Source organism: Alternaria postmessia (genome assembly GCF_024291825.1).
Source record: "Alternaria postmessia strain BMP 2775 chromosome Unknown scaffold_43, whole genome shotgun sequence".
NCBI classification, from domain to species: domain Eukaryota; kingdom Fungi; phylum Ascomycota; class Dothideomycetes; order Pleosporales; family Pleosporaceae; genus Alternaria; species Alternaria postmessia.
In genome coordinates, this window is record NW_026260116.1 from 146,559 (window position 1) to 158,728 (window position 12,170).

At 53.0% G+C, this 12,170-nt stretch overlaps 5 protein-coding genes across 5 annotated transcripts; 2 read left to right on the top strand and 3 right to left on the bottom strand.

Annotated features, from left to right (window-relative positions):
• Positions 1-636: 636 nt before the first annotated feature.
• J4E82_006938 (uncharacterized protein) lies at positions 637-2,315 on the top strand (the record flags this gene model as incomplete). Its single annotated transcript, XM_051733187.1, has 4 exons — positions 637-640; positions 869-1,287; positions 1,338-1,421; positions 1,473-2,315. 4 exons carry the CDS (start codon positions 637-639, stop codon positions 2,313-2,315), a joined length of 1,350 nt encoding a protein of 449 aa, XP_051587071.1.
• Positions 2,316-3,746: 1,431 nt separating this feature from the next.
• On the bottom strand, positions 3,747-5,674 carry J4E82_006939 (uncharacterized protein; the record flags this gene model as incomplete). Its single annotated transcript, XM_051733188.1, has 2 exons — positions 3,747-3,762; positions 3,810-5,674. 2 exons carry the CDS (start codon positions 5,672-5,674, stop codon positions 3,747-3,749), a joined length of 1,881 nt encoding a protein of 626 aa, XP_051587072.1.
• Positions 5,675-6,241: 567 nt separating this feature from the next.
• On the bottom strand, positions 6,242-9,223 carry J4E82_006940 (uncharacterized protein; the record flags this gene model as incomplete). The annotated part of the gene is made up of 1 exon (XM_051733189.1): positions 6,242-9,223. The coding sequence occupies one exon, from the start codon at positions 9,221-9,223 to the stop codon at positions 6,242-6,244; it is 2,982 nt and encodes a 993-aa protein (XP_051587073.1).
• Positions 9,224-9,412: 189 nt separating this feature from the next.
• On the top strand, positions 9,413-9,902 carry J4E82_006941 (uncharacterized protein; the record flags this gene model as incomplete). Its single annotated transcript, XM_051733190.1, has 2 exons — positions 9,413-9,604; positions 9,690-9,902. 2 exons carry the CDS (start codon positions 9,413-9,415, stop codon positions 9,900-9,902), a joined length of 405 nt encoding a protein of 134 aa, XP_051587074.1.
• Positions 9,903-10,210: 308 nt separating this feature from the next.
• Positions 10,211-10,870, bottom strand: J4E82_006942 (uncharacterized protein; the record flags this gene model as incomplete). Its single annotated transcript, XM_051733191.1, has 1 exon — positions 10,211-10,870. One exon carries the CDS (start codon positions 10,868-10,870, stop codon positions 10,211-10,213), a length of 660 nt encoding a protein of 219 aa, XP_051587075.1.
• Between the last annotated feature and the right edge of the window lie 1,300 nt (positions 10,871-12,170).

Sequence of the window (12,170 nt, forward strand, 5' to 3'; positions counted from 1 at the left end):
GACATGTGAAGCGCTCAAGACGACCTTGTTTGATTAAGCAGCGGGTCGGTGGATGATCTGCAAGTGGTTGTTTTGACGCGCATGGGCCACTCCAGACTCAGATTTGACTTGGCGGGCAAGCGCGATTGGAAGATGACATCATCAGCCTTGCAAGTTGTGAAGACGGCAGCCACAGTGAGCGCTGCATACAGAGCCGGCGGAAAGGTGAATTTGCTGTCGCGAGCCGAGCATCTTGCAGTCGTGAGACAGCGTGGCGATACGTGAGGGAAATATGTGACGATATGCTCCACTTCCCCTGGGCTTCCCTGGCAGTTCCCGAGCTAATCCATGCGCGGTGTCCCGCTTGGCGTCTACACAGCCTACCTTACCAACCACCTCGTCATCTCGACCAGACGCACGAGAGAAGCAAGCCAGCACTGCCCTCCTCCCCCTCTCGATAACTAAACCTCTTTCGCCGGGCTCTCGCTGCGATACTCTACCCTCCCATCATTTGCCAATTCCTCTAGCCTGCATCCCGCCAATTGCAGAGCTTGCCTCAGCAGCTACCTAACAGACCAGAGAGCTTGGCTTGCCCAGGTCATAATATACTGCTAGTTCTCCCGCGCCGTGCGCATCTGACTCTTCTCCAAAACAGCAATGAGTGAGTAGCCCTTTGATTCATTTTCCCGCACGCGGCAGTTAGCCGGCCTTGTCGTAGTCGCTTCGCAGTCTTGGTATTGCGCATCGTCTTTCAACACCATCGTTGTTCGGCTTTCCTGACCAAACATTCCATTGCCCGCCGACGGTCCGGGGGCGCAGCACAACATCATCATCAACCCGCATCGCACATCTCGACTACGGATATATAGCTAACCTGCGCGCTTGGCAGAAAACATCAAGCAGTCTTTTCACCGTCACGGTCGAGCAGGCAGTTATCACTACAACCAGCAGAGAGAGATGCCGCAGCCCGCCAACGGCAGGCTCCATGATGAGCACACCCCGCTCATCGGCCGCACTCAGAACTACGAGGACGAGTCGCGCGTCAAGACTATCCCCAAGCACGTCTTGCATCTCATCTATGCGACACTCGCAAGCAACTATGTCAACGTCTTCCTCATCTTTGTACCGCTCGGCATCATCGCCGGCGCATTGCACTGGAACCCAACCGTCGTCTTCGTCCTCAACTTCATCGCCATCATCCCTCTTGCAGCACTCTTGAGTTTTGCGACCGAGGAGCTCTCCGCTAAGCTTGGCCAAACTCTGGGAGGGTTGATGAACGCGACCTTTGGAAATGCCGTCGAACTTATTGTAAGCTTACACCTGTATACATGCGCTGTGACTTGCTAACCTCGCAACAGGTCTCCATCGTTGCGCTCAAGCAGGGCGAAATCAGAATCGTCCAAGCCAGTATGCTGGGCAGTATCCTGTCCAACATCCTTCTCGTAAGTTCAGATGCTGTGACTACTTACACTCCAGTGCGCTGACCATAACAGGTGCTCGGATGCTGCTTCCTTGCTGCCGGCCTCACCCAGCACGAAAGCCGTTTCAACGAGACCGTCGCATCTACCATGTCTTCCCTCATGGCCGTCGCATCCGCCTCGCTTATCGTCCCTGCTACCCTCTACGCAGTCATGCACGGTGACAACAAGAAGGACAACCTCGAGACTGACAAGAACATTCTTGTTCTCTCCCACGGCACTGCCATCATCCTGCTCATTCTCTACATCCTATACCTCTACTTCCAGCTCTACTCGCACCACAGCCTCTTCGCCGACGTCGAGAACCAAGAAGGTGGCGACAACGAGGAGGAAGCTCAGATCCTGTCGCCCGTCGCTGCCGGTGTCGCATTGGTCGTTGTCACCGTCCTCGTCGCCATCTGCGCCGAATTCCTTGTCGACAGCATCGACTCCATTGTCGAATCCGCACACATCAGCAAAACATTTGTCGGTCTGGTCCTGATCCCTATTGTCGGAAATGCTGCCGAGCACGTCACCGCCGTCATCGTCGCATACAAGGGCAAGATGGACCTCGCTATCAACGTCGCCATCGGATCTTCCCTGCAGATCGCGCTCTTCGTCACTCCCTTCCTCGTCATCCTCGGCTGGATCATGGGACAACCCATGACTCTCCACTTCCAGGGCTTCGAGACTATGATCTTCTTCATCTCCGTGTTGATTGTCAACTACTTGATCCAGGACGGAAAGAGCAACTACCTCGAGGGCGCCATGTGCATTGGTATCTACGCTATCATTGCGCTCGCGTTTTACATCTACCCTGACAATGCGGCTGGTGACATCACCGTCGATGTTGTCAAGCGTTTCTTCGCCGTCAACTAAGCGCGCAATCGCCACATGTGCAAACCATTTGCGCTCGTTGAGCGGGCGCTACGGGAGAGAGTTCTATTTTCCTATGTATAAAACTATTCTTTACCTTAATATGTCTTTTTTGGTACAGAAAGGGGAAGGATATCTGTTTTCTTATTTGTTGTATTTCCTTTGTGTGTCTGTGGTTGAGGTTACCCATTGTACGAGTATTCTATCTGTGGGGCGGTGCAGCGTGGCTTGGCGTTATATCTACTTGTGGCAGTGCATTCGGAACGAGCGGCAGCCGAAAAGTGGAGTGTGGCTTGACGATCTAAGGGGTCCGAGCTCAGTTGATGGACCTCATCTAGTAAGGGAGGAGCAATTCAAAGGGCAAGATTTGTATATGTAGGAATTGAATCAAATGGTAAAAAGTCGACATGTTTGTTTCCATATGAGCGAAAGGGCTGGGTGCCGTATGTGTCAATGCTGATTCCAAAATAGGGCAGAGTAGTACGCAAAGAGAGAAATACGATTTCTCACTTCACTCGACTCTCTCTCTCCCCATATCAGTTCCATTCTTACTAACCCATTAACCCATGCTATACCATCCATCCTTCTTCCTCACCCGTTTCTTCATCTCCCCGCTTTGGCAAATTCGCCCAACGCCGCCGCCCAAACAAGATACAAGGTCCGACTTGCCCCGCCATCAATCCACCGCTCGTCCCAAAACCCGTCGATACCATCTCTGAAGAAGGTGTAACTTGCCTTTGCATCGATGAGTGCGAGGTTGGCGTAGAGGATACCGCGCCAGCCGCCTTCGACATTTGCTCGGCCCTAGAATGTTGAGGTTGGTGAGGTTAGCGGTGGGGGCGGGGCGAAGAAGAGGGAGGAGCTTTTTTGGTTGAGTTTCTTACCTCTGTGAAGAAAGTCTCCCATTCTTCTTTTACGAAGCTGCGGGGTCGGATGAGCGATGTGGATGGGTTGATGGGGACGATGTGGATTCCGTGAATTAAAGCTGGAGCAAGGGAAAAGTAGGCTATTTTTCTCACCATGTCAGTTATGATGTTTCTCTTTCAAACCCTGCTTTACCTCTTTCCTCCAGTCTTTGTGTATTGCTATGGGGAATCTTTGTTTATCTTGAACTTTGGCCTCGAGTTTACAGCTCTGGTTTCCCTCTGACATGTTGCCATGGCTTGGCGTTGTGAAAGAGAGACAGTCTTGCGGATCTACGTGGCAGGTTTACTGCGTCAAAGACCAAGGACTATGACGGCTATACGTACTCGCGTGGTCGACTTTGTTCTCAAACAGTACCCCTGCGACTTTGTTCTGCGTGTATCGCAACGGGTGGTTTGTGTTGGTGGAACGAATATACATGTAATGATTGAAGGACCGGGCTTGAATCGCGAGTTGGAGATTTCCTGTTGGAATAGGTTGGTCAGCCATCATCTACATCTCCCGAACTCTCTACTCCCAGTTTGCGCTTTTCCGACATTCGTCTCAACTGCTCGCTGTTCGTTCAACACACACATACCTCTCTTCTCCATATCCGCATCGCCCACTACCTTCCCCCACATCTTCACCGCATAACTCGCAAACGCATCTTCTCCCGTACTCTCCATATCCTTACCGTCGCCTGCTTCGAAGAGCCCTTTCGCCCAACTATGTCCATGCCACCAATCGAAGCTGCGCGAAAAAGGGTAGTCTCTGCCGTCATAATCGCTCTCGGCAAAGTCCTTGACAAGCATATTCGTCCAGCTCTTATTATCGCCCTGCGTCAGCCACGCAGGATCCAAGGCACCAATGACCGAGGCCGTGTAAACAAAGTACGCGTATTGAAGGTGATGATCGTTGTAATACGTATTTCCAAAATCGGCGCCTGGGTCCGAGAAGCCGGCCGAGGACACGACGCCTTTCCAGCTGTCGTCGTAGTAGAGTGGATGGCGTTGCGCATTGTCTACATACCTGGCCAACTCGACTTTCAACTTTTCGAGCCCTGCGGTGGCAATGGCGTCGTGGCTCAGGACGTCTTTGATGATCCATACGATTGTTGCGAATTTTGCTAGGGACTTGCCGGCAAAGTACAGAGAATCTTGGGGTATGCGTTCGGTCATTGCGCGGCGGAGGTCGCGCTCTGCGACTGCGGCGATGAAGGCGAGGACTTCGGGAGGATACCGGATCTTAGCGTTTGCGTTCATGGTTGGGTTCCAAGGGGAGAAGTGCATGGTCAAGGGGAGGTTTGGTTCGATGAAGGTGAGTTTGTCACCCCAGATGGCTGTTGCCATGCCTTTGGTGGTGGTGCGTAGACAAAGGTTCGTGACCTGATTCCTCATTTCTGGGTCGAGGGACTGAATGTGGTGCGGCAGTGCGAACATGAGTAGCGGCGAAGTACCGATTTTGGTGTAGCGGAAAGTGTACATGCCTTTGCCGTCTGGGACTACAGCTGTGAGTTTGGCTTCGCATACAAAGGCGCCGGAGGCTCTGTCGTAGATTGCTTCGCCTTCTGGGCCGAGCGGATTCTTGGCTACTTGTATTGTGCCTTTGAAGGCGGGAGGGCCGAGGAGTGTGTTAGAGTTCAGTCGGACGAAGCGCGTGGCATCGTAATCGAGACTTGCTACTGGATTGACGTACACGATCCAGCAACGCCCAGCTTTGTCTTTGAGGCGATACTTGACTGTGCGTGGTGATATGACGATTGGCCCGGCCAAGTCCACAAAGCCACGACCGCCTGTCTGTATCATGGGCGTTGCACCTCGGTAGCCAGCCGTGATGAAGCTCATGCCTTGTACAACAGGAAATGTAATCTTCGGTTCCTGGGCCTCAGGATGTGGTTTGAGGTTGATGTTGACGGAGAACGGGAGATGAGTGTCTGTAGTGAGAGTTGTTCGCGCATCGAGCTCGACGGCGCTGAGGACGAGATGCTGCTTGTGGAGCGGATTAATGTAACCTTTGGCTGGATCTCCAGGTTCAAACACCAGGTCCTTCTCTTCAATATGGCTTATGCACATGCCCCATGTTTGCACCATGCCCACGTCTAGTGTGCCTTTACCCCACCAGATCGAGTAAGGGTGTGTCCAGATAGGTTGGTTCTGTTGTCCTAGGAATGCATTGGCGTAGAAACTGTTGGTATGCATGGTGGTTCTGTCGTCATCTTCCACTCCCGTCCTAGGCACTGAGTGATGACGTCCAATTGGAATCTGCGGAAGGATATCATCTTGTTGTATAGGTGTGAAGATGTTGTCGGGAGGTATCTCGTCGGGAACGGTGGAGGCGCTGTAGCCGAGTGTGCTCTTGATACCCTGACGGGTTTCGCGTAATGATCCGAGCCAGCCGTCTTTCTTGGTAGGTTTCGAAAGTGCGTGAGTGATGGGTAGCCGGGACTGCGCAGGACCCATGGATGGTATCGCAGAGGTGTGCGAGAGGTGTTGGAGCAGGTGTCTCAGTATAGGTGGCGGGGTTGACCAATAGTGAGTGTATATGCTTCTAGGAATGGTTATATCTCATTCATGGATACAATCGAGGGCGCTCGATAGGGTTGTGACTTTAGTGTAAGCAGTAGCATATCGTTTACAGCGTTGGAAATCCGATGTCGCTACCGTGATGTTCATCGTGAGGAAGTGACGACTGCGTAGTTTGCTCGAAACCGCGAGGTTTGCGCAATTGCGCGGTCAAACGTCAGTACCACGCTGCATTCCGCACAATGTTACAAAGTGTCACAAATGAAATTGAAAGGAAGAAGACGACGAAGAAGTAGAGATATGCGTGGTAGCAGCCGTAGCATGTAATTTTGGGGGAAACCTGTGAGAGAGTTGGGGGCCATAATCTATGTGCACCTCGACCGCCATCGCGACTTCCCCAACAATGGGTAACGCACGCCATGTGGTAAATATACCTGAAAACAGATTTTCGCACACGTCCAATACGTGGCACAAATACTCGAGTCAAAACCTTTGATTCTCACCTTACGCCAGCGGTTTTCTCAACGGGGCAATAACCCCCTGCTTAACAATAACCCTCGGCTTCGTAACATCCTGATGCGTCTTCTTGGTGACCCATTCCTTTCCCTTCGGCACCCTCAAACTCCTCTCGTACTGTTCCCTGTTCTCGAATGGGAATGGCAGTTGACTAGCCATGTATTTGACAGTGGGCTTCATTCTCTTCTCGTTGATGATGACCTTGTCCATCTTCTTGTCTTTCCGTTTGTTGGCGTCGATACCAGGTTTCTGAACAACGGTTTTGAGTCCAACGTTACGTTTCTTCTCGGCCTTGGACATGCCGTCGCCGGTCCAGGAGCCCCAACCAGGAAGGACTGATACCTCTTCCGTAGCCTCTTCATCCGCAATCGTAGCCTTCTTCTCAGCGGCGAAATCAGCCTCTACGTCGTCGCCAGCGAAGGCTTTGGCAGTGAGAGACTGGTTGTGCGTGATGACGTCGAGGTCGATACCCTCGTCTTCGATACCTTCTTCGTCGTCGTCCTGGCCACCTAGTACAGTCGCCCAGCCATCGTCGTCGGCCACAGTGACGCGCTGCTTCAGGAAGTCGTCGACTTGTGTCTCTTGCGGTTTCGTTTCTTGCTTCGATTTCTTCTGGGCCTTAGGCTTGGACGTGGGCTTAGGTTGAATGACGGCCTTCTCTTGTGTAGAAGAGTTTGCAGCGCCTGTGACAGGGAAGAGTTCAGGCTCCTTTGCTGCTTTTTTCTCCTTCTTTGCCTTGGTCAAGAAAGGGTTGGACGCCCCGTTCTCTTCAGGTGGCGGTACAGCAGCCTTCCGCTCTTTCCGAACGCCGTTGGAGAGACCGTTCATGCCGTTCTTCTTCTGAGCAGGCGCTCGAGCCGACGATGCATCTGCAGCAGGCTCGCCTTCATCGGCAGAGTTGGCATCATTTTCTACGTCAGATCCCTCGTGCTCCTCGAACTCATTGCGCATCTGTATAGCTGGAGCAGCAACGTTGGCATTAGGACCGTATTTTCTCCGACCTGCTTTTGTAGCGTTCTCGTCAAGTTCAGCGTTATCGCTGTCCTCTCCAGCAAGTTCGCGTCTGAGTTGTTCGACCGCTTCGTCATTTTGTGCGCGCCGCGCGGCTTCTGACTTTTGCATAAAGGCCATCTGGCCAAGCTTTGACTCCTTGGTCGAGAAGGGGTTCTGCTTCAGCTTGCCAAGTGACTGTTGCAAAGCGTCGTTGTCCGATTGTTCATCGTCATCGTCGCTCTCCTCTTCCTCACTTGGCACATCAGAAGCTTCCTCGTCGTCATCGCGGATAGTCTTGCCCTCGACACGACGACGAAGCTCCTCGTTCCGTTTTGCCATCTCAGTTACACCGTCAAGAGCATCCTGGTCCCAGTTCGCTCGCCCAGTAGCCTTGATGCCCTTGGCCCACTTGCTCTCTCGGTGCTTAGCACCCATGCGTTCTTCTGCTCTTCGGCGATCGTTGTATTCGCGTTCCTCTTCGGATAGATCGACGCCATCAGCCTTGAGCTGCTCACGTTCCTTCTCCAACAACTTCTCACGCTCCTTACGGTGCACTCGTCGATATGCCTTGCTCTTGATTTTCTTGATACGCTTAGCGCGAACCTCTTCGCGGAACAGCAACTCTCGTTGCATACGCAATTCGGCACGTCGCTTGAGCACCTCCTCGACTGGGAGTTTGTTCGTTTGAAGCTCTTCCCACTTCGCAATCTTCTCCTCGTCTTCCTTGCCATTCGAGAGACCACTCTGTTGGAGGATAGATTGGATGGTGCTCTCGAGGTCGTTGGTAGGCGCGGCAGTCGTCGTAGGTAGGAGTGTTTTCTCACCCATCGGCTCGCCTCCACTCGCGTTCTGCAGAGGGAACATCAGGTGTTCAGCGCGGCGATTACGCTTGATGGTGTCCGTCCACCTCTCAAGAGTCTCGTTCGCTTTGGCATTAGCTGCAGCACGGTCGAGCTTGTCTTGTTGTCGCTTTGGCAGGGGAGCGTCTAGCTTCCTGGCGATGTCGTTACGTTTCGACGACTTGTCGTCTTGGAGCAACTTGAGCGCCTTCTTCTTTTCTGCGTCGGCAACTTTGGGCTTGAAGCTGAGAAGATCGACTTTCCTGGAAACACCAAACTCATCTGGTGCAGCGGACTCGTGGACGTCCACTCTCCTGCCCTTGGGTTTGTCGTCTTCCCGTGAGGCCAAAGAAGAGATCAGGTTCTGCAATTGTGTCTGGCGATCTTCCTCGTCGTCTTCCTCGTCGGATGAAAGGTCGGATGCGCCGTCTGCCCCCACATCTTCACCCTCGCTCGGTTCCTCGTCGCTGTCGTCGAATGCGGAAGCCTGTTTCTTCTTCTTTTTCTCTTTCCGCTCCTCAGCCTCGTCCTCCTCGTATTGATCCAAGGCGGTAGCCAGATCGATGGCGTCTTCGCCGAGATCGTCATCCTCTTCCTCCTCTCCGTCTGCGCTGTCGCCCTCGTCAAGGTCGATATCGCCATCCTCGTCCTCTATGTGTCGTTCCCGTTTCGACTTTTTCGCCTTTCCTTTCTGGTTCTTCGAGCTGCCTCTAAACGTGTAGCCTTCAAAGCGTTCTTCGTCGCTCTCCCCAAACGCTTCGTCCGAGTCGATGCTCTCGTCGTCGTCATCGTTGTCTACGTGACCCATCTGCCAAGTGTTGCCCTCTGAGTCGCTTCCTTCATCGAAGCTCTCGTCACCGGACCTTCTCTTGCGCCTCTTAGGCCCATCGTCCTCGTCCTCGTCTTCTTCGTCTTCTTCGTCGTCGTCATCGCGCGCGCGCTTGCGATTGAAGGCAGGGTCGAATTCGCCTAACCGGTTCTTGCGCACTTTCGCATCGTCTGGGTTCTCGTGCTGCGCAATGGAGAAGGCGTCGAGGGCGCGCTTCTGCGCTTTTTTCGGGTTTCGGTGTTTCGATTGCCCCTTAAAAGACGAAGCGCCGCCAGTCTGTATCGAGCTGCGTGCTACTCGAGGCGGCATCTTGGGCGATGTTGGTTGAAAGATAATTGTGGCGGTGCGACAATCTCGACTTTGAAAGTTCGCACTTTTTTGCCGCACGGACCACTCCACCTCCGCTCCAAACTCCGCAAACTCCTCGAAGATTGATTATCGCTATACGACGTCGTCGCATCGCCCGCTACAGCCAAAGCACACAACCGGATCGCCGCCATGAGACCCACGCTCGCTCTCCAGGGCAATTTGCGGCGCCTGCCGCTCTCTCCCAAGCAGGCGGGCAAGGAATACTACAAGGGAAACCGCGTAGGCTCAATGGGCACAATCAACAGATTCGGAAACTTCACACCAGACTGGAGCAAGATACGGACATTCGTATACCCGATTCACGGTACCAAGAATAGCGAGGTGCGTACCATCCTCCATAGTCCAAGAAGATTGCGACGGGCTAGAATGATGATAGAAGCTCAATCAAGACTAATGCCCCCCACAGTTGACACCCTTCGTCGACGCCAGTCTAGAAAAAGTACGCGAAATCGACGCCGGCAAGGTTGAGAACTACGAGAAGCGGTTTACAGGCGAGGACTACCTGAGGGCGTGGAAGATGGCAGGTGGACACGACATCGTGGAGACGGGAAGTGGCGCGGTCGATTCGGGCAGGAATATTCCAACGCCGTTTGAGGAGAGGCCTGCAACGAAGTCATGATAAAAGGTGGAGGACAGGAAGAGGAAACTTGCGACAGATGCGATACCAAGCCGATGACAGGATGATGTCAAGAGCATCCAGACCAGGACATGGTTCAGTGTGACGACCTGGTGCTGTATTGCCATGGACACAAGAAAGACGTTGGGCATGTATGATGCTACTGTGCCGGAACAGGAGGATTCGGCAGAAGACGGCGCAGACATACCGCCAAGCGGCTTATGATGTTGTATATACTGTACATTAGGGTATCATATGGTCCCATCTATTCATAACGCATGCCGACCCCTCATTCCCTTTCCCCGTACCGTTCAGCTCTCTCTCCTGACGCCAAAAAAGTAGTTGCCCCACCCCTCACTCCCTGCCACCTCCTTCCACCCCAACCCGGGCACGTAAACCGTACCCATGACCTTGACGCTCCCCCAGCCAGGCTGTTTCCCAAACCAAGCTCTCAACTCTTCCTCGTTGACATACTTGCTCCACTCATGTGTCCCCTTGGGCACAATCCCTAACACATCCTCAGCCACGACATTCGTAACAATCCAACTCGTCCACGTCCTCGCAATCGTGCTCATAATCAGCCAACCACCAGGTTTCACATGTGGTAAAACGTGTTCGAGGAACGGGCCGGGCGCATTGACGTGCTCGATGACTTCGAACAGCGTTACGACGTCAAAGGCTTCGGAGGGCGAGGCAGGCTGTGGCAGCTGTTCGATCGATGTATTCAAGTACGTGAGTTTCCCCGGCGATGTCAAGGTGGGATCTCGCCTTTTATGTGCTTCGGCAATGGACAGGACCTGCGGCGTGGGGTCGATGGCTGTGACAGATGTAGTCGTGGGGAGGCGCGCGGCAGATTCAGCAAAGATGCCGCCGCCACAGCCAATGTCTAGGTATCGTAGCTTTTCCTGTGGGTTGGGAGCAGAGGTGGAGGAGCGGCATTGGGAGATGAAGGTGTGGCGTAGCGGGTTCATGAGGTGGAGTAGGCGGGAAGGACCGTGGGGGTCCCACCATGACGAGGCGAGGGCGTTGAAGTGCGATACTTCTGTTGGATCAACCGTCGAAGTAGAATTCGGGGTGGGGTTGTGGTGTCGTGACGCGGTGGTGGACAAGCCTCGTGAGGGTCGTGGTATCCGGAGTAACGATTGTGTGGCAGCTACATGGCTTTTTGAGGGTTGCGGGAGGCTTCTTCGTAATGAGCGTAATGCTCGGGCTGTATTTTGTGGCTTCATCACGGTATTCGACGTTTGGGTTGGTGTTCGTGCTTGGGAGACGCGGCGCACGTTGATGTCACCAAAAGTTTGGATCTGCAGCCGAGGCCGTCTTGTTCTTAGTCATCTCATCCGCACTCCACGAAATGCCGTTCCCCATTCACCAACACCACACCAACATGGTCAGGTTTCCTGATTTCATGGCTGTTTACCCGCGGTGCTCTTTAAGTCGAAGGTAAGACCATGTTGCCACCCTAAGATTCCATATAAGAGCACTTTCGCTACGTCGCGCAGCTGTGCCAGTCAGCAACAGTCTCGCTCCCTTATTTTTATATCATAGATTCTTCTACCTGCTATCTGAATCATCACCTCTGTCTATGCGCCCAGAAAACTGGTCAATACCATGGACATACAGCTCGGAACATACGGAATGAAGATCTTGTTAAAAAGCCGACCAAACGTTGGTGTATCCAAGCACGATAACTTTTCGAGTCATTCACCCCAAGGTATCTCAGCAAGTCGTTGCAGAAGGTACCGATTGCCGGGATTGACAAGGCTCGGATCGCAGTGTTATGATGCTAGCGGACCCACTTCAACGTTAGGATCCTGTCCGGAGTGAGTGCGACCCTGCTTCGTTACGCCCGTAGCGCAGCACCGATCTTTCCGCAATTGAATCTCTACCAACTCTGCCGCTACGTAGTAGGACCTTGACACTCCGAACCTCGATTGTTGTCGCTCGGTCTCATGTTTTACGTCCGTAATCTCGGGCCGAAGGTAATGAAAGTCGGCTGCCTCAACAATATCCTTGTATCATCCAGGTTGTAGTCTGCTTATTTTTGAAGCCTTCGACCGGGCGGAGCGGCTTTTGTCGCAATTGCAAGCTCGGCGGCAATTTACTAGAAACCTACGTGGACAAGCCAAGGTATCGTGAATTGCTGGCCATATCAACAGCGAAATAATAGTGCCGAAGAAGCAGTCCGTTCAACTTGGTTCAATGATGGCTTACAGGTCGTACGCGTCTATCATAGATTCAGTATCTATGATGCATGGACAAGGTACCTGC